General features: G+C 39.5%; 1 protein-coding gene across 1 annotated transcript in view; it reads left to right on the top strand.

The window, feature by feature from the left end:
- Positions 1-22,891, top strand: part of FBN2 (fibrillin 2) — a 219,801-nt gene extending 196,910 nt beyond the window's left edge. Inside the window, exons 56-65 of the mRNA XM_043465961.1 lie at positions 1,701-1,826; positions 3,369-3,575; positions 4,520-4,645; positions 6,255-6,377; positions 7,035-7,151; positions 7,768-7,896; positions 9,638-9,757; positions 16,479-16,710; positions 18,731-18,902; positions 20,979-22,891. Of these exons, the coding sequence (XP_043321896.1) occupies positions 1,701-1,826; positions 3,369-3,575; positions 4,520-4,645; positions 6,255-6,377; positions 7,035-7,151; positions 7,768-7,896; positions 9,638-9,757; positions 16,479-16,710; positions 18,731-18,902; positions 20,979-21,353 (1,727 nt within the window). The 3' untranslated portion in view covers positions 21,354-22,891. The remainder of the gene's footprint in view (positions 1-1,700; positions 1,827-3,368; positions 3,576-4,519; positions 4,646-6,254; positions 6,378-7,034; positions 7,152-7,767; positions 7,897-9,637; positions 9,758-16,478; positions 16,711-18,730; positions 18,903-20,978) is intronic.
- Positions 22,892-24,193: the final 1,302 nt, after the last annotated feature.

Genomic DNA, 24,193 nt, shown 5'->3' with positions numbered 1-24,193 from the left:
AAAAGAAAAAAAAATACCTTTAACAAGAAAAACCATGTGTCAGAACACTAGGAGCAAAGTGAGAATTCCTAAAGCTTCCCAGGGAGCAAAACCAGATTTCCTACAAGTGACAGTTAACAGTGGGTAGAAGAAAACAATGGAGCAGCAATATTTTCAAGGCATTCTAAGAGAAAACAATTTTGAACTAAAACTTTATATTCAATCTAGTGATAAAACAAAAATATCACCTTGTCAGAAATGTGTTTTAAACACTTATCACCCACATACCCTCTGTATCTTATATCCAAACTGTATCCTCCAATATATTTTTTAAAGTTAATTCGAGAGGAAGCAATAATAAGCCGAGAAACCAGTAACCCTCGTTATATGGTTTAAATAAATGCTGGTGTTCCATAAAAGAAATATAACAAATCAGAATTTCTAGACTGTGTCAGCATGGCAGTTAGCACAAGGAGAGAGAAGAAAGGGGTAAGCTCATACCAAGGGTACTTGCTATGGCCAGAAGCTATTGAAACAGACACTTCTTGATGTTAATAGAAAAATGTTTATTAGCAGTGTGTGTTGAAGTTGTCTCATCGCTACCACTGGAAGAATAGAAGATTACAACTTGTAGACATGAGTTGGGGATGACAGTAGGGCAGAGAAAAAATTAGACTGATCTAAGAAATATTGAGAGAAGGGGACAAGTAGCCTGGTAACTATTAAACAGCATAAAATGACAAGACTCCAAACATATCAGTAATCACCATAGATAGAAATAGTTTAAATTTCTGGTTAAAAGGCAAATGTACTTTAAAATATTCTTTTAAAAGTGCAGCTTCGTACTTTTTACAAGAAATGCACCAAATCAAAATGTGAGATAGATGGAAGATAAAGGGGTGGAACAAGATATCCACGGCAAATGTTGATAAAAAGCAAGCGCATGCAAAATAAATATTAATAAATTAAAGATTAAAAAGCATAAAGATGAAAGGAGAAATTCATCAAAGGGATTTGTCATGAGCTCTCATGCCTCTGACAACATTGATTTGAAACATACCTCAAACAAAATGTACAAAATGTCAAATAAACACAGTAAGTAAAGATGTAGGAATTTTAATGTAACAGTTTTGTTCTGATATATTTATTTGTCAGAAACTAAAAGAGCAGTGCTATCTAAATTCCTTCTGCCTCTAGCTGCCCTAACACTCTGCATGGCTCCTGTGATTTTTACTCAAGTCAGTGGAGGAGCTTGTCCTTTATCCCTGGCCTGAGTGCTCTCCGCCTCTCCCTAACACCTGCCACCGCTCTGCCCTCAGCCTTTCTCTCCTGTCACATGAATTGGTATCTTCTTTCCCAAAGTTCTTTCTCCTGGTCGGTAATCCTTTTTGGAGCCACTTTTCCAATATTCCATCAAGCATCACCTCTTTCCTGAAAAGAGGAAGGGAGAAAGAAAAGCGACAGAGGGTGGGGGGGAACACTTTGTTAACCTAGAACCCATCTTGGAAGGATGAGGTAAATTTAAACATGATAAATTTAAATGTAATGTTATATTTTTAATATAATACTATAAATTTAAATATAATTCATATAATTCATATTCTATCATATTAGTATTTTGATGAAGAAGTTTTAAGCAAGATATAAACCATTAGAAGATACGTTTGTAAATTATAAACTTTACAGTCTATTCATGACTCATATTATTTGCTTTTCTCAAGATGAAAATGAATGCAGGACCAAACCAGGAATCTGTGAAAACGGGCGTTGTGTTAACACTATTGGGAGCTATAGATGTGAGTGTAATGAAGGCTTTCAGTCCAGCTCTTCTGGCACTGAGTGCCTTGGTAAGTTGATAAACAGAGTATATTTTACTTGGTGAATAAAGCATGTGTTTTGTGATGTAATCACAAGAGAGTTCTATATATATATATCCTTGTCTGCAAAATAGATCCCCCAATCTGAGTAATCCATGTACCTCTTCCTGAAGATAGACATCTATTAAAATGATGTATTTGTACACGTGTGTGTAGTACATACATCCATGCTTAATGTAAATAACCATCTTAAGTAGTCTTTCCAAAATTAAGATTAATTAAGCTCTGTGGAAAATGTGACTCTAGTAAAACTTACATCAGGGAATGATTTAATTCCAAAGGAAAATATTTGCTATGTGAGGTAAGTTTTGCTGTATTAATAATATTAAAGAAAATGCCACATTTCAGAAATGCAGTGAGAGTTAATTTTTGTTTTATGATACAGAGAAGCGTTTTACAAAATATTTTCTTGTGGAAAATATAAGTCTCAGGCATTTTAATGATAAAATGCATATATCATAAACCATTTAGTTAATTATGAGCAGGTGTAAAAGTATGAAGTAGTCAAATTTAATGCAAACCAAGAAATAGCACTCATCATGGGTTTTGATGCAAAAACAGCCCATTTCAGCTACATCAGATTGTTCTCAGAATGATGTCATCTGCTTCAAATCCTTGGAAATTATTAGTCATGAAAACATATTTTGTTTATTATTATCTTCAATCTGGATCTTCATTAACCATCAGTCTTTTTGGAAACAGAAAAGATGACCTACATAGAAAGTGTACTTTTCTGTCCATATTACTAACAGTTCATTAGGATGGTTCTTAAAACCCCATTTAAGATCTCTTTGCCAACTTATATCAGTAAAATCCCTTTATTTATAATAATTTTAAAAACTACTTAATCCAGTGTTTAAACAGTCCTTTAGATGTCTAAAATACAGGAGATTAGATTGAATATGTACCAAGATGATAACATAGTCCAGAATTTGCTTTTCAAAAACAAATCCTGTTCTCATTTGCTTATTTAAAGGGAAGTATTTTTCTTTGATTTTTTCTTTCAGTTGGATTCTATAGGAATGGTAGTTTACTGTCACTTAGCTGCTGAGGAAAAGAAGAAAAAACTCACCTGTCTTTCTTTAGTATCAGTTATTAAATTTAATAAACTGTTGCGAAAGAGCACTGTGAAAGGAACCTCCAGCAGAACATTCTAATCATTGTCTTAAGCAATATGACTCCTCACATAAAAGAATATTTAACTTTTAAAAAGGTATTGCCATGGGACTTCCTGGTGGTCCAGTGGCTAAGACTCCCCCCTCCCAATTGCAGGGGGCCCAGGTTCAATCCCTGGCTGGGGAACTAGATCCCACACGCCACAACCGAGAGTCCGCCTGTGGCAGCTAAAGATTCTGTATGCTACAACTAAGACCCCGCACCACCAGAATAAATTGAGATTTTAAAAGTATTGTTATGAAGGAAAACACTGATTGTCCTTTGTAATGTGAAGACCCAGATAACGAAGTGTCAGTCCCTTGACACTGGTGCTTTTTAACTGCATTGTCATTTCAGACAATCGACAGGGCCTCTGCTTTGCAGAGGTGTTGCAGACCATGTGTCAGATGGCATCCAGCAGCCGTAACCTTGTCACAAAGTCAGAATGCTGCTGCGATGGGGGGCGAGGCTGGGGTCATCAGTGTGAGCTCTGCCCACTCCCTGGAACTGCCCAGTACAAGAAGATATGTCCTCATGGCCCAGGCTATACCACTGATGGAAGAGGTAAGGAGTTGAGGAAATCCATGCATGTTATCAACACAGTGCACATTAATTCACATTAATTTGAAGGAAATAGGATAATAGCTAAAATATATGTATATATGTGTGTGGTCGTATATGCTTTTCACTAATGCTTCAGTAGCTTTAAGAGGCATAATCTTCGTATCAAATCTAAGAGGTAGAATCTCTTATTATTCCTATTTTAGCAGATAGAAACTGAAGCACAAAGCTTAAGTAACAATAAATAAGTGTACCCAAGATCACAGCCTTTTTAAAGGTTGGAATGGAACAAGGAATGGAATGTATCTGTCTGACCCCAGAGGCCGTCTGCAACCCACAAGCTATACGTGCTTCATTTAAGTTAAGGTTGCTTATTTGTTTGTGCACAGGAACTCATTCTGTTTGCAGCGTATTTACAAACCAGCAAGTCTCACAAATGATTAATAGTTTCCAGGTTTTTTGGTGCAACCAATATGCTAATGTCATAAAAATAACATTTTCCTCTATTCCTATAAAGATTTTAGATCTTACCCTTGATTACATTGTTAATGAAACCCTTTCTTAGGGTCTAATGCAACTGAATTTAAAGCAAATCCATGGAATACCATCACAAATTCCAAATTAGTGGAACTTCAGAAGGGTAGCTTTCTATTGATAGCGTCCCCCCAAAAATTCATGCTTAGATTGCAGAACAAGTAGACTCCAGTGGGGCTTTCAACATAGCCTTCCTTATGTTTGTCTCTTCCTATCACTTCAGATTTTTTTTTTTTATCTCTTCCTTCTCTGTTGCCACTCTGTTGAATGATGAAAAGGTACACCAGCACAGTTATGAACGTTGGTTTTTAGTTATCTCTCAATTGCTTAATTTCTTTTAGCTTCTAACCAGTTTTATTCTTGCATCTGTATTAACTTCTGTTTGTTTTTGCCTTGGGGTTTTTGGTGCACAGATATTGACGAATGTAAAGTTATGCCAAATCTCTGCACCAACGGTCAGTGCATCAATACCATGGGCTCCTTCCGGTGTTTCTGTAAGGTTGGCTACACCACAGACATCAGCGGAACCTCGTGTGTAGGTAAGGAAAGATGAGGCATCTCTGCATCTGAGTGGTTGTTAACTGCTGTTTTCTACAAGTCCTTTACTCTCAGTAGAATATCTTTTGTTACGGTGTTTGGATTGTACATTTTGCTAAAGTGATGCCATTCCTTTCATTAGTATGGTCCTTAATATCATAGGAGTTGTCCAAGGCCTTGTCTAGTAATGTGAGACACAGAAGTATTAGATTTATCAAAAAGTCTGTAAAGTTAGGGAAACATTAAAATTATAAAAAAATATACTTTCAACATTTTACATTTAGTTTAAGATGTATAGAGGCATGTTTGTTTTGTCATTTTTTAATGAAAGACCAGGACTTTTGATTGTGAAAGTATGTTTTTGCATATGGAGAGAATGCTTTTTGCTTATTTCTCGTTGCAGTTATTTTTGCATAAAATATACCAATTAAGCATCATCTAAAATTTCCAGTTGCAAAGCAGTCTCAATACAGAAAGCCTTCTACGTTTTTAATATCTCTTTTTCTAATTTATTTTACTGTCTCATCCATGGAGCCGGTGGTAGCTTGCCTTTATTGAGTCTTTCCAAAACATTTAGTTTTCATTAAAGAAAAAAATCTTTTCTCCTTCGTAGTTCATCAGCTTAATATCAACTTGTTTTAATAACAAGCACATCTGGCATGAAAAGGGTAAGAAGAACCAACCTAAATCTTAGTAAGCATTCAACTCACTTGTTTGGGCAAGATAATAATAGAAACTAGGCTATCAGTCATGAGCTTTTAACATTCTTTGGGCATCAATCAATGTCTTTTAGAGGGGAAATGTAGATTGTTCGCTGTCAGAGTCCTAGCAGAAAAGAGGTGGCATCTTGAAATGAGGACAGTTTAAGGAGACTTGTTTTTTTAACAAAAGGACAGTGTATAAAGGTGTGAGCAGAGTGTGCAGGAAACACTAGGAATAGTGCTGAGTTCTGGGGCTATTCCACCTCTGGGCCAAAGATAAGAGGGAAGGATTACTGAAATCTGGAAGATGGAGAAAGTTGTTCCCAGAGGCCTGCCTTTAGAGCATCCATGACCTCTGACCCCATGACTCAGTCAGCCTCAGCCCATCTTGCGAGAAGGGAATCAAGGAACTGAGAACCAGACTGAAGAAAGAGGGCAGGAGGGCCTGCTAATGGAATCTGTGTGCAATTCAGCCTCCCGGGCCCAAGAACAGGGTGGACCAAGGTGAGGACTGCAGCTGGAAGGGGAAGTAACGGTCTCCAGCACAATCTGTGGGAAGTGTCAGCTCAGAGACTCTGAGAACATTCACCACATCCACATGTCAAAGAGAAGAAAGTCTAACCTTCAGGCTTATGATTCTCAAACTGTAAACCGAAGTACACCAATCTAAAAAATCTGGTGTCTTTTTTTGAACCTAGTTATCTGGATATTTTCAATATTTGCCCAAGAATCGCCTGACAAAGTTAAACCAGTAAATTACCTTAGAGAAAATTGTTCTGTGCCTCATTTCTCTCTGGCTGTTTTCCATTTTAAGTTGAAGAGGAAAACAATGAGTGAGAATATGGAGGGAGGAAAGAGCCTGGTCGTTCCTTCTAACCAGTAATTTAATCCTCACATCACTTTTACTCAGATCTCGATGAATGTTCGCAGTCCCCAAAACCCTGCAACTTCATCTGCAAGAACGCGGAGGGGAGTTACCAGTGCTCGTGTCCCCGGGGCTATGTCCTGCAGGAGGACGGGAAGACCTGCAAAGGTGATGAAGAGTCTATATGTGGGACCCTCTCCTTTTTTTCAGATTGAAAATCAGTTTATCGGGGATCTTACCACATGCCTCACTTTTACTGGGGCTTCCCTTGTGACTCAGATGGTGAAGAATCTGCCTGCAATACAGAATACCCAGGTTTGATCCCTGGGATAGGAAAATCCCTTGGAGAAGGGAAAGGCTACCCACTCCAGTGTTCTGACCTGGAGAATTCCATGGACTGTATAGTCCATGGGGTTGCAAAGCGTCAGACACAACTGAGCAATTTTCATTTTCACTTAATAGGATTAAGTAACCAGCCATGTACTCAACTGTGCATTAAATACAAATATTATAACCTTTGAATATTAGCTTTGAAAACAGTTCATGAACATCACTATAATTCATCCTTTCAGCTTTTTATTTTTAAAAAATTTTTGTTATATATTACCTTAGCCATCCTGTCTTAGTAGCTCATAGTATCTACACTGCTTAAGTATGTGAAAAGAAACTCCTTGCCTTATGCATATGGAAATCTATAAAGCTTCCAACAAAAATCTAGACAGAATACTCCTGGTAGAACATGCACACCTCTCCGTGGCTTCATGGGAAGGGAAGCATAGCCAGATAACTCTGCTCTGATTTTCATTGGCCTCTCTTTCGTTTCAGACCTTGATGAATGTCAAACCAAACAGCACAATTGCCAGTTCCTGTGTGTCAACACTCTGGGAGGTTTTACCTGTAAATGTCCACCTGGTTTCACACAGCATCACACTGCTTGTATTGGTAAGACAAAACTCCAAAAGGGAAGTTCTGCACACTACTGGTAGAAGCCTAAAACTGTAGTTAAAAATGATAGAATAATGGCCCAGTACTTAATATTAAAATCAGTCCCTCATAATTAGTGGTTTAAAAATGTTGTTAATAATTTATTTTTTCATAAAAACAATATCCAAGCATAGTAGTCCTGTGTAGTCCAAGCACGTGCACAGTAGGTGTATTCCAAGCAGTGCCTTTACATTGCATTCTCAATATAGTGTGTGTTCGGATAAAATATGAGTAAAAGGCTCATTATAATTTAGAACATGCTAATGAACATGCTGGTATTTTTTTTATGTCAGAAGACACACAGGTCTTAACCTTAACTTTCAGTCTGTGCTATCGGAAACCATGTCCTCAATTGAGCCAAAATATGCTCTGATTTCCAGCCTCTTGAAATACACTTCTTTCTGACCATTTTTGTCTTTAATATGGCCATGAATAGTAGCATACTTTTCTGTAAACTCTGTTTTCACATCGTGAAACTTAGGCTTTCATACTTTACTTTTTCCTTCATGTAGTAAGATTTAAATCCTGTAATAATAGGAAAGCCTGATGCTCTTTCCCTTTTGTCCTTTGCTAGACAACAACGAATGTGGGTCGCAGCCTTCACTTTGTGGAGCAAAGGGAATCTGTCAAAACACCCCTGGGAGTTTTAGCTGCGAATGCCAAAGAGGGTTCTCCCTTGATGCTACTGGACTGAACTGTGAAGGTGAGTTTATTTATTTAAATATTCTTATTCTAATATAGCAAACTGTTTTCTGTTAATTTCTAATGAGAAATTTCTGTTAATTAGAAAATTTCTAATTAGAAATTTCTGTTAAATTTCTAATTTCTGTTAATTTCAATGAGAAATTGAGATCATCTCAAACAACAAAGATTAACAAAGTAAAATCCAGAAGTTGATTTTTTTTTTTGCTTATAAATTTTCACATATCATTTTGGGGACAGAGGAAAACCTTAATGTGATGAAACAAAAATTCTGTGAGTACACATGGGCTTCTGAAATAACTGTTTACCTAGTTACTGATCTAAAAAAAGAATTGAACTAAAAACAAATTCTGTACCTAATTTAGTTGCAGTAAACCAGAAAAAAATCGGATGTCTGTTCCATGATACTTGAATGTAAAATATATAAATGTTAAGTATAAGATGAAGAACAAGTTATAGAGAACTGGGCAGATGAACAGAAAGCGCTGGGGAAAACTGATGGTGGTTTTATTTGTCTGAGAGTCCCGATTCAGTGTCTTTTCTATAAAGGGCATTTCCTATAAAGTCTTCATCACAATAGATATTTCCTGTTAAATCCAAGGGAAAATTTAAGTGGGAATAAAATAGGAATTTGCCTGTGGCCAATAAAATGTTCTTCAGTATTTTCATTGCAAGTTCTAGCGTATGAGATAAATATACTACGATTTGTAGCTTTTACAAAATACTCAGGACAGAGGTTCTGAGAGCATGTACTTCCCCTTTATATTTTTATATACTAGTGCAGTTTACATCCTTATTGATTTTAGTCACCCTTGAATTAATTATTCTTAGAAATACATGATTTTGAGCTCTAGAAATAGATTTAGAGGTTTTAATATAGTCTGAGAACTACAGGACTTTTACATGTATCTAATCTTCAACCACAAAAAAATTCAACTTAAAAATTTCTATTTTAATATTTTGTATTTGAAGTCATTGAGACTTTGAATGTATTCTGACCATACAGCTGCTTGCCATGTGTGAGTTCAGCTTGTGACTATCTACATAAGATACAATTTATTAATTATCCCTATAAATTTGTTACACATATATCAGACATGCCAATTTCATTTCTCTTTTTATGGGTAAATTTCAAAGCCTCAGTTGTCATTCCAGAAGAGTTTGCGTGTATGAACAAAGAAATTATTCCATATGTGTCACAATACTATATCATGTCTAAAAATAATGTTTTTAAATACTTTAAATTTGCATCTAATTAATCTCAAAAAGTAATAAATATTTTGGCATTCCCAACCATTATACTTCTTTAGGTATTTCTGTAATGCTTGTATCTTCCCGAAAATGAGAATTAACATGTCAATCACTTTTGAACTTACTGGAATATGTGATGCAAATATATTTATATCATTTACCAAGTAAATCATACCATATGTAGTTAATCCATCCAAAATGCACAACATTTGTGGTTGCTATGGTTGATTTGCTGAAATTAAGATATTATTTGAAGCACTGACGTGGCATGGCTGGTGGATAGCATAAGAATGATGTGGTTTCTTATCTCAGAGCCGTTCTCTGTACGACCACTGACTTAATAACCATGTGACTTGGGAAAAATCACAGCCCCTCGGGGTGTCTTGTTTGTTTGTCCCTCTGGTAATCATTACCCCGTGTTGTGTTTGGAGTACATTTAAGAATAGTAGAAGAAAGGTGACATACAAATCTTGCCCGGATTGTTTTTACAGATGTTGATGAATGTGATGGAAACCATAGGTGCCAACATGGCTGCCAGAACATCCTGGGAGGCTACAGGTGTGGCTGCCCGCAAGGATATATTCAGCATTACCAGTGGAATCAGTGTGTTGGTGAGAACTCGCTTGTTACCTGGCATCTGCTTTTCTTGCCTTAAACTATCCTTTACTAAAACAAATGAGCAATAAAGATTGTCGTTTTCAGTGTAGCCTTTAAACCCTAGAACTTAAAAAACCAGTACTTAGGACTGATGCATGGGAATTCATTAAACTACTTTGTATACTTGTGTCTATTTGAAAATATACATAATATACTTTAAAATGTTAAGTACCTAAAAGGTAACTCAGTTAGAGCTTTGATAATTTTAATTTTCTGCTAGCTGATAATTTTAAGTTTCTGAAGATGATGTCAGGACTCATTTATATCATCTTCATTTGCTAAGGTCAAAGGCTTTTTTTTTAATCAGTAATTTAGTATCTTTAGATTTGGGGTTGAAGGGTTGCCCATCCATCTGCTCATGTAAATCTAAAAGGAATCAGATCAAATTAATGAGCATCATTCATCTGTGCTCTCCAGTCACATATTTAATGAAGGGGATATAGAGGATTTTAAGGTAGGAAAAGGAACTAGTTATAGCAAATACTGTTGAAAACTCCAGACAAAAAAAGTGTTTGTAAAATAAAATCTGTAGACACTCAACTCTCTTTCTTGCACTGATAGAGTCATGGAAATTCTTTTAAGGAGAGTTTGATCAAAGAGGACATTACGCTCTACTTGAATGGCCAGCTGACTTAGCATGCGCCCAATTTCTTGGCTCCATTTGAATGCCCTTCCTAGATGCAGATTCCAACAGTGTGACAGTAGATACGGGCACAGCTTGAGCAGAAGGGGGAACAGTGGGCCTGCTGAGAAGCAGCAGGTTGCTTCCTGTCTCTCTGTAGTGATTGAAATTACCCCACGTGTATTTCAAGTATTTTACTCTACGGGAGCCACTAAGTAAATTAATTTGATTTTATCCGTGATGATCTTCTCAAAAGAAACTTTTAACGACAGTTTAGTAAATTGAGAAAATCAAGACAAATTTCAGAGGTGGGAAAGCAACTCTGAAAGTTGGTGCAGCTCTGCTGTGGCTTTGTGCCAGGCCAAAGACAGATGCTTGGCCATACCAGCAACACACTCTCATGGGGGAAATGCAAAAGCCAGTGATGATCTGGAAGTTAAGGATATTGAGTTTGAAAGGATTATCAAAATGATGACTTAGGCTGTCGATCAAAATGACTTTATAAGTTCAGTTTCCTTCTTTTCTCTTCATAGAAAAAAGAGGTTGCAGAAGTTATTATGCCCCAATTTATTGATTCATAAACAGATAAAGTATAGGGACACTCTTCAGAACATAGGAAATGGTCCTTTTTTAGGTAACTAATTTAAGCGTGCAAAGTGATTTTTATTGTGTTGTTTATAAAATGAGAGGCTCACCCCCCTATTCAGTTAATACCATGGACTTCTTGGTTACTTCTACAGGACTTAAAGCAGAAGAATGATCTGTAATATTTCACATGTATCAGTTTTAAATAAAATCCTTGTTTTTAAAGTAATCATAAGTAGAAATTGGAATGTGCATGGAGGATCAACTCAATTTCTGAGTTTTTAAGTTTCCTGGAATTTCTGCCTGTAAGGATTTAGTGTGAAAATAAGACACACAGGTTTTCACTGAATACGGTCTGACTTAAAGTGAGGGCTGTGTGGTGTACCCAAGTTGTTCTTGGTGGGATCCTTGGAGTAGGTACTTAAGCAAGGCAGTCACCCCAGAGCAACTCATGCTGGGATTCAGCCAGAAGCCAGTGGGCCTTCTAATCAGCAGAGACCCCCATCGACATAGGGATAGTGGTTTCAGAGATGAATTAAAAGCTGAGGATACATAAGCAGATACCCCAACTGTAAGAATAAATGTTAGCTTGCTCTGCTAAAATGGGCACCTCTAAGCCGCAAGCCTCTGGGTAAGTAAGATGAAGCAGGGATTTATTTTGAAATATTAGAGATTCTTCTGTGCAGGATTGAGCAATCCAGCTCATCACTAATAAATTCTAACTCTCTTGCAATTTTGAACCCACAGAACATTATAATTATAACTCAAATATATTTCAGCAATAGAATCAAACAACCATCAGGAACTAATAAAAGCAACAAGTTAGCAAAATAGCAATATTATAACAAAATGCAAATCGAAAGGCCACAAATCATTTTTATCTGTCACTATGAGAATGAATATCTTCAGTTATTCATATGATTGAAGAAGGAATATCCCATGAAGTATCTCAGACACATGTAACTGGGGTCCCCTTGTAAATGGACACAAACAGTACATCAGATAACTTAAGTAATAGTAAGTTGTAAACCTTCAGTGATGTTAATACTGCTGCCAGTGTGAGAAAAATGACAGCATTTGAAGTGTTAGGATTGAAAAACATTTTAAAGTCAAGTGAATACTTTAAGAAGTGTTCAGCCAGTTACCACAGAACACTTACAACATTCTGATACATAGATTTTACAGATTTAGGAACATTCCCATGTGTTCCTAAATAATATGCAAGCATTATAATTATTCTAAATTGAAAATAAGGTAATATTACTAACATTTGCATATGATTACATCTTAATATGTGAAGCTTTGGTTTACTTGGTGTTAGCAACTTCTAGTTCCTTCTATGTCCGTTTCAAAATAATTTGAACATAGCTTAGTGAGACTTGAGTCAGCTCAAAGTAGGTTTCAAACCGGAACATATTTTCACATTCAGATTACCTATGCCTATAAAATTATGCTATGGTGTACATTTATAGGATATAAAAATGACGTCTGTCATGGTGCCTCCAAAAGTTTTAACTGTATGAAAATGTTCTTGTCAGTGGTATGTTTAAATGCAGTTTATTCAATTAGTTGCCTTTCTTGGTAATTTTTCCATATTAGCACAATATCTAATACAATTTTCTAAGAATCTAATACATATATCTAAGAACTACGGATGGAAGTTCGTTTTATTGTACAGGAGACAGGAATCAAGACCATCCCCAAGAAAAAGAAATGCAAAAAAACAAAATGGCTGTCTGAGGAGGCCTTACAAATAGCTGTGAAAAGAGGAGAAGCGAAAAGCAAAGGAGAAAAGGAAAGCTATCCCCATTTGAATGCAGAGTTCCAAAGAGTGGCAAGGAGAGATAAGAAAGCCTTCCTCAGCGATCAGTGCAAAGAAATAGAGGAAAACAATAGAATGGGAAAGACTAGAGATCTCTTCAAGAAAATTAGAGATACCAGGGGAATATTTCATGCAAAGATGGGCACAATAAAGGACAGAAATGGTAGGGACCTAACAGAAGCAGAAGATATTGAGAAGAGGTGGCAAGAATACACAGAAGAACTGTACAAAAAAAGATCTTCATGACCCAGATAATCACGATGGTGTGATCACTCACCTAGAGCCAGACATCCTGGAATGTGAAGCCAAGTGGGCCTTAGGAAGCATCACTACGAACAAAGCTAGTGGAGGTGATGGAATTCCAGTTGAGCTATTTCAAATCCTGAAAGATGACGCTGTGAAAGTGCTGCACTCAATATGCCAGCAAATTTGGAAAACTCAGCAGTGGCCACAGGACTGGAAAAGGTCAGTTTTCATTCCATTCCCAAAGAAAGGCAATGCCAAAGAATGCTTAAACTACCACACAACTGCACTCATCTCACACGCTAGTAAAGTGATGCTTAAAATTCTCCAAGCCAGGCTTCAGCAATACATGAACCGTGAACTTCCAGATGTTCAAGCTGGTTTTAGAAAAGGCAGAGGAACCAGAGATCTAATTGCCAACATCCGCTGGATCATCGGAAAAGCAAGAGAGTTCCAGAAAAACATCTATTTCTGCTTTATTGACTATGCTAAAGCCTTCGACTGTGTGGATCACAATAAACTGTGGAAAATTCTGAAAGAGATGGGAATACCAGACCACCTGACCTGCCTCTTGAGAAACCTGTATGCAGGTCAGGAAGCAACAGTTAGAACTGGACATGGAACAACAGACTGGTTCCAAATAGGAAAAGGAGTCTGTCAAGGCTATATATTGTCACCCTGCTTATTTAACTTATATGCAGAGTACATCATGAGAAACGCTGGGCTGGAAGAAGCACAAGCTGGAATCAAGATTTCTGGGAGAAATATCAATAACCTCAGATATGCAGATGACACCACCCTTATGGCAGAAAGTGAAGAGGAACTAAAGAGCCTCTTGATGAAAGTGAAAGAGGAAAGTGAAAAAGTTGGCTTAAAGCTCAACATTTGGAAAACTAAGATCATGGCATCCGGTCCCATAACTTCATGGGAAATAGATGGGGAAACAGTGTCAGACTTTATTTTGGGGGGCTCCAAAATCACTGCAGATGGTTATTGCAGCCATGAAATTAAAAGACGCTTACTCCTTGGAAGGAAAGTTATGACCAACCTAGACAGCATACTAAAAAGCAGAGACATTACTTTGTCAACAAAGGTCTGTCTAGTCAAGGCTATGGTTTATCCAGTGGTCATGTATGGATGTGACAGTTGACTATAAAGAAAGCTGAGCACCAAAGAATTGATGCTTTTGAACTGTGGTGTTGGAGAAGACTCTTGAGAGTCCCTTGGACTGCAAGGAGATCCAACCTGTCCATCCTAAAGGAGATCAGTCCTGGGTGTTCATTGGAAGGACTGATGTTGAAGCTGAGACTCCAGTACTTTGGCCACCTCATGTGAAGAGCTGACTCATTTGAAAAGACCCTGATGCTGGGAAAGATTGTGGGCAGGAGGAGAAGGGGATGACAGAGGATGAGATGCTTGGATGGCATCACCGACTCAATGGATGTGGGTTTGGGTGCACTCTGGGAGTTGGTGATGGACAGGGAGGCCTGGAGTGCTGCGATTCATGGGGTCGCAATGAGTTGGACATGTCTGAGCGACTGAACTGAACTGAACTGAATACTATGTTCATATCAGGATCATTTTGTTAAACTATAATCTAACTCACATTCTCTATCAGGAGAGAAACAGCACATATAAAAATTATGTCAGATTTAATTATAAAAGCAGATGAACCTTTGAAGCAGAATTCCAAGTCTTTGATATATAGAAATAAAATAGTAGTTATATCTATGTCATAAATAGCAGGTTTGATCCCTGGTCTGGGAAGATCCCCTGAAGAAGGAAATGGCAACCCACTCCAGTATTCTTGCTGGGAGAACCCCATGGACAGAGGAACCTGGCAGGCTGCAATCCACGGGGTCGCAAAGAGTCGGACACAACTTAGCAACTGAGCAACAACAGCGAGCTTACTACTTAAGAATTTATTCATATGCTTTCTCCCTGTGAAATGAAGGCCGAGAATTTGTGCAAATTAGGTAATCGTGGTATGTTTCATATCCAGTGATTAAGAATGCTGTATTTGGCAGTTTGGTTTAATTCCGAAACTATACTCATGAGACAGAAATGTGCCTAATAATATTGGCCTTTTCAACAACCTCTGTATCGTAGTTAATGAAGCATAGTTTCCTGTGTGAGAGGCCTTTCCAGCGGGACTCCATCTGCATCCTCCGTAACCTCCCTGAGCTACTGCAGATAAGCACTTCGCTCTAGCTGCTGTGTCCCAAGGGCACCTAATTGCAAATGGGCCTGTTTCCCCACGTGAGCCAAACACGGACTTGTCATGTATTTGGTAAACAAACACATCATGCTCTAGTACAGTCACAAGAATCTGAAAGAATTCCATGGACCAGACATGACTGGTGCCCAGGGTGAAATCTGGATGATGATGAAGCCCACAGGGGTCAAGCCACAGACTAGGTATCAACCAGACAGTTAAGAGCAAAATTGTCATCTCCAAAGTTAAAAGCACAGTCAAACTTTGATTTTGTAAAAATGGTAAGAGTAGCTGAAAGTATTAACCTGAAATGCTCTTGCTGTCAGGCATTTGTGGTGTAGCGTCCGTCATTAAACTAGTAAAACCCACGTCAGCTGATGGCTTGGCACAAACCCACATCAGAAGGCAAAGTATGTACACCATAGGTTCTCAAGTGCTTAAAAGTGTATGAGGCTATTGGCTCAATAGGTTCAACTAATGTTTACTTCAGTTATTTTCGTTTAGAATATTTAGATTTTTTTTTTATATACTTTTCTCTCCACGTATATAATGAATGCTTGGTACATTGCTAGGAGAATGGATAAAAAGTGCAGATATAAATTGAGGCTTTTTAAACATTGAAATATAATTCACATACCATAAAGTTCACCTTTTAAAATGTCCAGTTCAGTGGTTTTTAAGTATATTCTTAGAGCAGTGTACAAGCGTCAGCAACACAACATCTTCACCCTGAAAAGAAGCTCAGTACCCCTTGGAAGTCATGCTCTGTTTCTCCCCCCCCACAGCCCCTGGCAACTAGTCATCTACTTTCTGCCCTTGTGAGTCTGTCTGAGGCACAGACTTTTGAGGTAACCTTCTGAAAAGTGAATAGAAGAGTTACTCAGGAGTCAGACTGCAAATATCTGTGCCCAAAGGCTGCCAGGGTATTCAGAAAAACCTAGTACAAATAGAGTATAAAAGCGTGGGGGAGCTTTTGTTTAAGCCATAATTTTAGGGGAATTTGTCGGGTCTTGTTTTTGTTTTTTTTTAATTTCATACGCTTTGCAAATCAAACATCAATGTAAACATTTAAAAATATGGGTCTAAAGCGACTTCCCCTGTAAAATCATAGATATCTGATACTGGAGCTCTTCTTTGCCCCACTTCCCTCCCCTCCACTTGTAAAAGTCTCTTGCTTTATGTTCTTAGATGAGAATGAATGCTCCAATCCCAATGCCTGTGGCTCCGCTTCCTGCTACAACACCCTGGGGAGCTACAAGTGCGCCTGCCCCTCTGGGTTCTCCTTCGACCAGTTCTCCAGTGCCTGCCACGATGTGAATGAGTGCTCATCTTCCAAGAACCCGTGCAATTACGGCTGCTCCAACACAGAAGGGGGCTACCTCTGCGGCTGCCCACCTGGGTACTACAGAGTGGGACAGGGGTAAGGCCCTCCACCTCCCCACACACGGGAAAGTGAGCGGGGTCCAGTGCCTGGCCGCCTGGCACTTGGGGAAGGTAAATGGTGATTAAAAGTTGACTAGGGAAAAGCATTGATCAGAGCATTTAGGTGTGGGAGGAAGAAGCTCCAGGAAGGCGTGTGGATTCCCTGCTTTGTGGTGAGCATAGAACTCGAACTTGTATACGGGTATCATTCTCTGGCCTTTTAAAATGGCCTGAATAGCACTGTTTATAATAACCAGGACATGGAAGCAACCTAGATGCCCATCAGTAGACGAATGGATAAGGAAGCTGTGGTACATATACACCATGGAATATTACTCAGCCATTAAAAAGAATTCATTTGAATCAGTTCTAATGAGATGGATGAAACTGGAGCCCATTATACAGAGTGAAGTAAGCCAGGAAGATAAAGACCAATACAGTATACTAACGCATATACATGGAATTTAGAAAGATGGTAACGATAACCCTATATGCAAAACAGAAAAAGAGACACAGATGTACAGAACAGACTTTTGGACTCTGTGGGAGACGGCGAGGGTGGGATGTTTCGAGAGAACAGTATCGAAACATGTATATTATCTAGGGTGAAATAGATCACCAGCCCAGGCTGGATGCATGAGACAAGTGCTCGGGCCTGGTGCACTGGGAAGACCCAGAGGAATTGGGTGGAGAGGGAGGTGGGAGGGGGGATCGGGATGGGGAATACGTGTAAATCCATGGCTGATTCATGTTAATACATGACAGAAACCACTACAATATTGTAAAGTAATTAGCCTCCAACTAATAAAAATAAATGGAAAAAAAAAGAAATTTAAAAAAAAAATGGCCTGAATAAATCCCTTAAGGCCAGAGACAACAGATGTTTAAAAATACTGTGGCTCCTGTGTTAATCACAGACACCTGGGCTAAGAGATACAAATGGAAATGGCTTCGCCCAGATTCTTACATGAATTTTGGCAGGTACTAGCCCTGTGCTCAGAGAAGGCAATGGCACCCCACTCCAATACTCTTGCCTGGAAAATCCCATGGACGGAGGAGCCTGGTGGGCTGCAGTCCATGATGTCACTAAGAGTCAGACACGACTGAGCAACTTCACTTTCACGCATTGGAGAAGGAAATGGCAACCCACTCCAGTGTTCTTGCCTGGAGAATCCCACGGACAGAGGAGCCTGGCGGGGTGCAGTCCATGGGGTCGCAAAGAGTGGAACACGACCGAGTGACGAAGCACAGCCCCGTGCTCCATGAGGAAGGAGCTGTCCCTCTCTTCGCTCATCTGGCCTTTTACTGCACAGAGAGGACTTGCCAGGTTGGAGTGACACTGTCTCTTCAAGGCTGGGTCCCCTCAGTTAGTCCCACTTTCCCACGTGCAGCCGTCTCAAGTCCTGTCAGCTGAGGTGCTGGCCACCTGCCTCCTTCCTTCAAGGAAGCCAGTGCTCCACAGCATAGAAGATGGGAATTCAGGCGTCATCTTCCTCAGAGGGAACAGTGTGTGAGTCAGACACTGAGGGTTGTGGACTAATATGTCCACAGTGGGTACATAATAATGCTTGAAGCAGAAATCTTGGTGTAGACAAGGGTCATTTAGCATCAGCTCGCTGACTCTTTCACTAATCAAAATAGGAGTTCAGCAGTGTCAGTTGGTAAGCAGCAAATGTAGGCTTCAGGCTTTGGAATCAACAGAACTTCTAACACTCTCTGAAAATTCATACTTGACTTTTACCATCTCGATTTAACTACACAGAGTGCTTCAGTCTAATCAGGATTGAAAATTGAGGAAACCTGGGGCTCACTCTTGGAAGAATTTTGCTGTTTAAAATAAAGGAGACTCTCATGCATTAAGTGCTGAAGAAAAGTTACCAAGGCTATTAGGTTTTTATGTTTATGATCTTATGGTTTGCTTTGTGGGTTTCTTATTTGGGAAAAACCTCTGCTCTACCTCTGGAAAACAATCGAGTTATGATGAAGTCTGACATCAATTTGCATCTCGTTGCAAATAGCCACTGCGTCTCAGGAATGGGATTTAACAAAGGGCAGTACCTATCGATGGATACAGAGGTCGATGAAGAGAATGCTCTGTCCCCGGAAGCGTGCTATGAGTGCAAAATCAACGGCTACTCTAAGAAGGACAACAGACAGAAGAGAAGTGTTCATGAATCCAAACACATTGCTGTGAGTAACTTCACTTTATTTTGTCACCAGATTTTTTCCATATGGAGTCATGTATACTATTGCAGTAAACTTTTATGTAGATTTCAGCCTCAGTGGAGCTAAACCTCCACCTCGTGAAATTCATCAGTTTAGTTAATGGACAAACTATGGCAGAGACAAGTAAGTTAAAATTAGTGGTGTTTTTAACTCAGAACTGGAGAAGGCAATGGCACCCGACTCCAGTACTCTTGCCTGGAAAATCCCATGGACGGAGGAGCCTAGAAGGCTGGTCCATGGGGTCACTGAGGGTCAGACATGACTAAGAGACTTCCCTTTCACTTTTCACTTTCATGCATTGGAGAAGGCAATGGCAACCCACTCCAGTGTTCTTGCCTGGAGAATCCCAGGGACGGGGGAGCCTGGTGGGCTGCCGTCTATGGGGTCGCACAGAGTCGGACACAACTGAAGCGACTTAGTAGTTAACAGAAAGGACCGGGGGACTTTAAGATTCATGGCTTCAGATCACATGTTGGCATTTTTGACTTGTGCCAGGAGGTAATAAGATGTCCTTCTAGGAAATAACTACTTTGAAATGATTCAAAAAATGAATTTATTGTGAATCTGTGCAGTTCTGTTATATACATATGTAGTATACTGGGCTGATCTTAATTTTCTGTAGGTAAGCCAACCATGTGTCACATTTTGTGACATTTATAAGACAGATGTTCCTTCCATAAAAGTTTTATCTCCAAATAACTTGTATTTTGTAAGGAGCTGAAAATCTGAATTGCCTGCTGCTGCTATTTCTTTCTGTTCGTGGTATTTAGCAGAGTGGTTAAATGGGTGGGCCACAGATTCTTGGTTTTGAATTTATTCCCTGACCCTCTGTACTTACTACCCATGTTACACAGAGCATATTTTCTTAGCCTCTCTCTACCTCAATTTCTTCACCTGTTAAAATGGAAATAAAAATATTTACCTCCAAAGGCTGGCAAGAAGATTAATGGAGCGATTACTGTGAAGCTTCTGAAACGGTGCCTGGCATAAATATTGACGCATGTTCCCCAAATAATACCCAGTATCTGAAGGTGCTTTCCCCCAGAGATCAGGGAGACCATCCTCGTCATTTAGTGTCACTGCAGAATTCCCCATCAAAACACCTTGTCAGCAACTAACTGGCTGTGTGCATTGGGCAACTTGCTTCAGTTTTCTGGGCCTCAGAAGTGTATAAGATGAGACTTCTCTAGCCACAAAATCTCTGGTTCTGTTTTATAATAGTACATAGGCCAGCATTACATTTACCTTAAATAGATTAAGGTACCTAGCTGATGTTTAAATATGGCAGCTGAGCTATTCATTAAGTAAGCCAAACTACAGATCCAGAAATTCTGCTTGTAAAACCCTCCTGTTGTGGTTCTAGGGGGCTGCATGCTGAAGGGGGCACCTTGGTACCACAGTCCCCAAGTTCTTGGCAGGCACCCACTCAAAGCATTGATTTTTTTTTTGCCCCTGTCTTACTGAAATAAGCGTTCTTAAACCTCCCATACGTCTGACCGAGGGAGACTTCGTTTATCTGGGCCCTGCCCCATTGGCTTTTAACCAAAGCTGGTTCAAACCTGAACCCTGATGACTCTGGAGTTCCCCCCCCCCCCGCACTGACAGCTCCCCGCAAACACACTCACACGTGGTTTGTGGCCAGAAAATCTACCTGGGCTTTCAGAGTGAAGATCCCTCTAAGCACAGTTAAAACAACTGCACTTCTCGTTCAACTCTGACAACAAAAAAATGACCATCTATTCCTAAGTTGTCTCTTGTTTATTATTAATAAGCATGATATTTCATAAACCCCCCAAAAAACTTGAAATATGAGTGCTCCCCTTCAGCTCAGCCCTGTAACTTTACCTGGATAAGGTGCGGGAACAGTCGTAAAGATTTACAGGGCACACTTGGTGGAAGTGACCTTTTCTCCCAGCCGAGGGTAAGTTACAGGCAGAGACAGTATGTCACTGTGGCTGCACCCCCTGATGGCCGGCTCCTGCAAATCCTCGGTTTGTGCTGTCAAAGCTCTTCCCACATGGTTTCCTGCTCTTCTTCCAGGTTAAACAGATCAGCCTGGAGAGCGTCGACATGGACAGCCCGGTGATGATGAAGTTTAACGTCTCTGGCCTTGGTGCGAAGGAGCACATTGTAGAATTCATGCCCGCCATCGAGCCGCTCAACAACCACATCCGCTATGTCATCTCGCAGGGGAATGACGATGGTGTCTTCCGCATTCACCAAAGGAATGGGCTCAGCTACTTGCACACAGCCAAGAGGAAGCTCGTGCCTGGCATGTACACACTGGAAATCACTAGCGTCCCTCTCTACAAGAAAAAGGAGCTTAAGAAACTGGAAGACAGCAATGAGGATGACTACCTCCTAGGGGAGCTGGGGGAGGCTCTCAAAATGAGGCTGCAGATTCAACTCTATTAACCCCTTGCAGACTTGGTTCCAGGCTCAAATCCCTGCACAGCCAGCCTTTAGAAGCCTCTGAGAAATCAATGACTAGTTTTAAAGAGGAAAGGAAAAAAAGACTTTTGTTTCTTTCCTCCCTGTCTCAGACTTCAGAATGTTGACCCTCACAGGGAGGGATAATGTAGACTCTGGTGTGGCCAAAGATTTGAGTACAAAGGCAACCGTGGTTACTGTATTTTTATATAACTTCACTTTAAAGTATATTAAAAAACTAAATATTCAAGAGATCAGCATATGGCACTAAATGCACAAAAATAATGTGAGCTTTTTTTTTTTTTCCTGTTAGCAGTCTGTAACACTTTGGGTATTTTGCTATAGTTGCTAATTAAAAAAATATAGATGTTTATTTATTTTTAATGCAGTAATATATGGAGAAATGAACAAACTATGTAAACAAAAAGGGAAACTCACTTGTTTTTCTTTAGATTTATAAATTTGAGCTATTTCTTTTAGAGGTGCTTTTTTTTAAAAAAAAAAAAAAAAATTCAGTAGATCCAAGAGATGTTTCCTTTGGTTTTCTGCCAGTCGTCCAACTGGTACACATCTGATTATTTTAAAGGAAGCCTCACAGAGCTGAATAGGCAGTAATCAATGTGTCATTAGATCCTTTATAAAGGAGATCAAAGCCAGAGCAGCTCACTGTGATGATACTCCACATCAGCAGACACACCAGGCAACAGAGGATGAAGCACAACCACTGTAGCAAAATACCTTGACTGCTTGTGAGACCAGTAGCGTTGCAGGCCAGACTGTACTGTATTTCCTTCTCATAACCTCAAGGAAGCACATGTGCTACCCACAACACCTCATTCTTACCCAGGGCATGCTGCATACTTGTGGTACTGTAGGCAGCTGAAGAACTGCCGTTCCTTCGGCAAGGAACACCTGGCATTCTGTAGTGTTTGGTGCTGTCTTAGATTAATGGTGCATTTATTACATTCAAGCTATTTCAGGATTGCCATATGTGCAAACAAACCATGCAGTACAGCCAAGGAATATATGTTGTTTTTTTTTTTTAATCCATTTTTTTTTTTTTTTAGAATTTTCATTAATACTGTAGTTATACACCATATGTCTCGTTTTATCATAGCCTATTGTGTATGAAAGATGTTTGTACAATGAATTGATGTTTAGTTTGCTTTTAGTCATTTAAAGAGATATTGTACTAGGACGTGCTAGTAAGCGTACGTCCCCGCATTCTTCTCAACCCGGGAACCTGTCCCTGGAGCAGTGAGCAAACCTCATCTGTGAAACGGCCAAAGCACCTGCAGGCTCTGGGTTGTTCCTCTCACACCTGAGCTGACCAAAGATTAGTCACCGGTCATACCCAGTTCGGGACTTTGTTTTGTTTCCTGATAACTAAGACAAAACAAACAGTGTAAATTTGTAATCAAGTGTTTGTGAGGAAAAACTTACGGCTTTTGGTTTTGTTTGTTTTTCGTAGGTCTGTGTATCAAATATGACACTTTTCTTGCAATAAAGCTTATTTTGGGGTAGCTTTGTGGCTGAGAGTTCTGTGAGACCACGACCCCTGTTGTGTTTGTGGGAGGGGCTGGGGGCTCTGCTTAGAGGGACCTGTATGAAAGTATCAGAAGGAGAGCCAGGCACATGTTTTACAAGAGAACAAGGGACTGCTGTCAAGTCTGTGACACAAAACAAGCGGGAGTGTTCAGCTGACAGTTCACGAGTTGAGGCGATATTCAAACAGAAGGACACAGTCACGGCAGTTAATTGTTCACCTCTGTGTGGACACTAAGCTGCCCAGGACTCATCATCCTAGAGACCCCAGACTCTCTTGACTTCATCCTCACCTGTGCTTTTGACTGCCATCGTGTTAAAGCACCCAAGATGAAGTGAAACATCAGAAGAGTCTCCCTTCTTAGGGTTTTTCTGAACTTGAGTTTTTAAGCAAAAGTATACAGCAGGCATACCTCAGGCCAAATGGTACCTTCACCCCAAATAACCCAGAGCTTCCTCTGTCTTGCAGTCTTGCATACTGTCCTCAGTGGACAAGTGTCTAGATAGGAGAAGTCATTTGGCTCTCGTCCGATAGCACAGCTGAAATGAGCACAGATAGTTCCCCGAAGTTAATTCAATACAAAGTTTGAGAATGTGTGTGCTGAAATTCTTCATCTGAGGAATAAGAAAACAAGGAAATACTATGACTGATTTTAATGCTGTTCTTAGCCAACCAGAAATTAAGCTGCATGGAATAAGGGAAGTATTTGCCTTGGGGCATCCTTTAAAACTTAACATGCATCTTCAGTTTTATCTGGCATCTGTTACTAGTACAGCGTGAACGCTGTAATATGAAATTACCTGGAACCAAGTTTGACTCTGGATGTTGAGCAACAACAGCACTCTTAATTTAGCTTTAACTTGCTCTTGAGGAAGTTCCAAGATGCACACCAATGGGAGCTTCTCACAAAAGAGGGGGTAAAAAAAAAAAAAAAAAAAAAAAAGACCATTGGATGCTTTACACAGAGGATTGTACTAGAAGGAAATGATTACCTAAAGATGATCCTTCTGGGAAGAACCTTTTGGGGCACCTCTGATAGCTTTATTGCAACTCTCTGATTCTGAGCACTGATTCTAGCTATGATTAGTTTGTGCCTCTCTGGTAACTAAATCCTAATGATATATCCTGTACCATTTTGTCTTTCTCATTAACTGTCTCCTCAGAAATTACCTTGGCTAAGTTACAGAAAACTTCACACAAGACCAATAACGTAAGCCCAAACATATTAAACCAAATCCAGCAAGTACATGTAATAGTAATACAATAAGCAATAATTTGG

This window comes from Cervus canadensis, chromosome 4 (genome assembly GCF_019320065.1).
Source record: "Cervus canadensis isolate Bull #8, Minnesota chromosome 4, ASM1932006v1, whole genome shotgun sequence".
NCBI lineage: Eukaryota > Metazoa > Chordata > Mammalia > Artiodactyla > Cervidae > Cervus > Cervus canadensis.
This window is presented reverse-complemented; position numbering and strand designations above follow the sequence as displayed.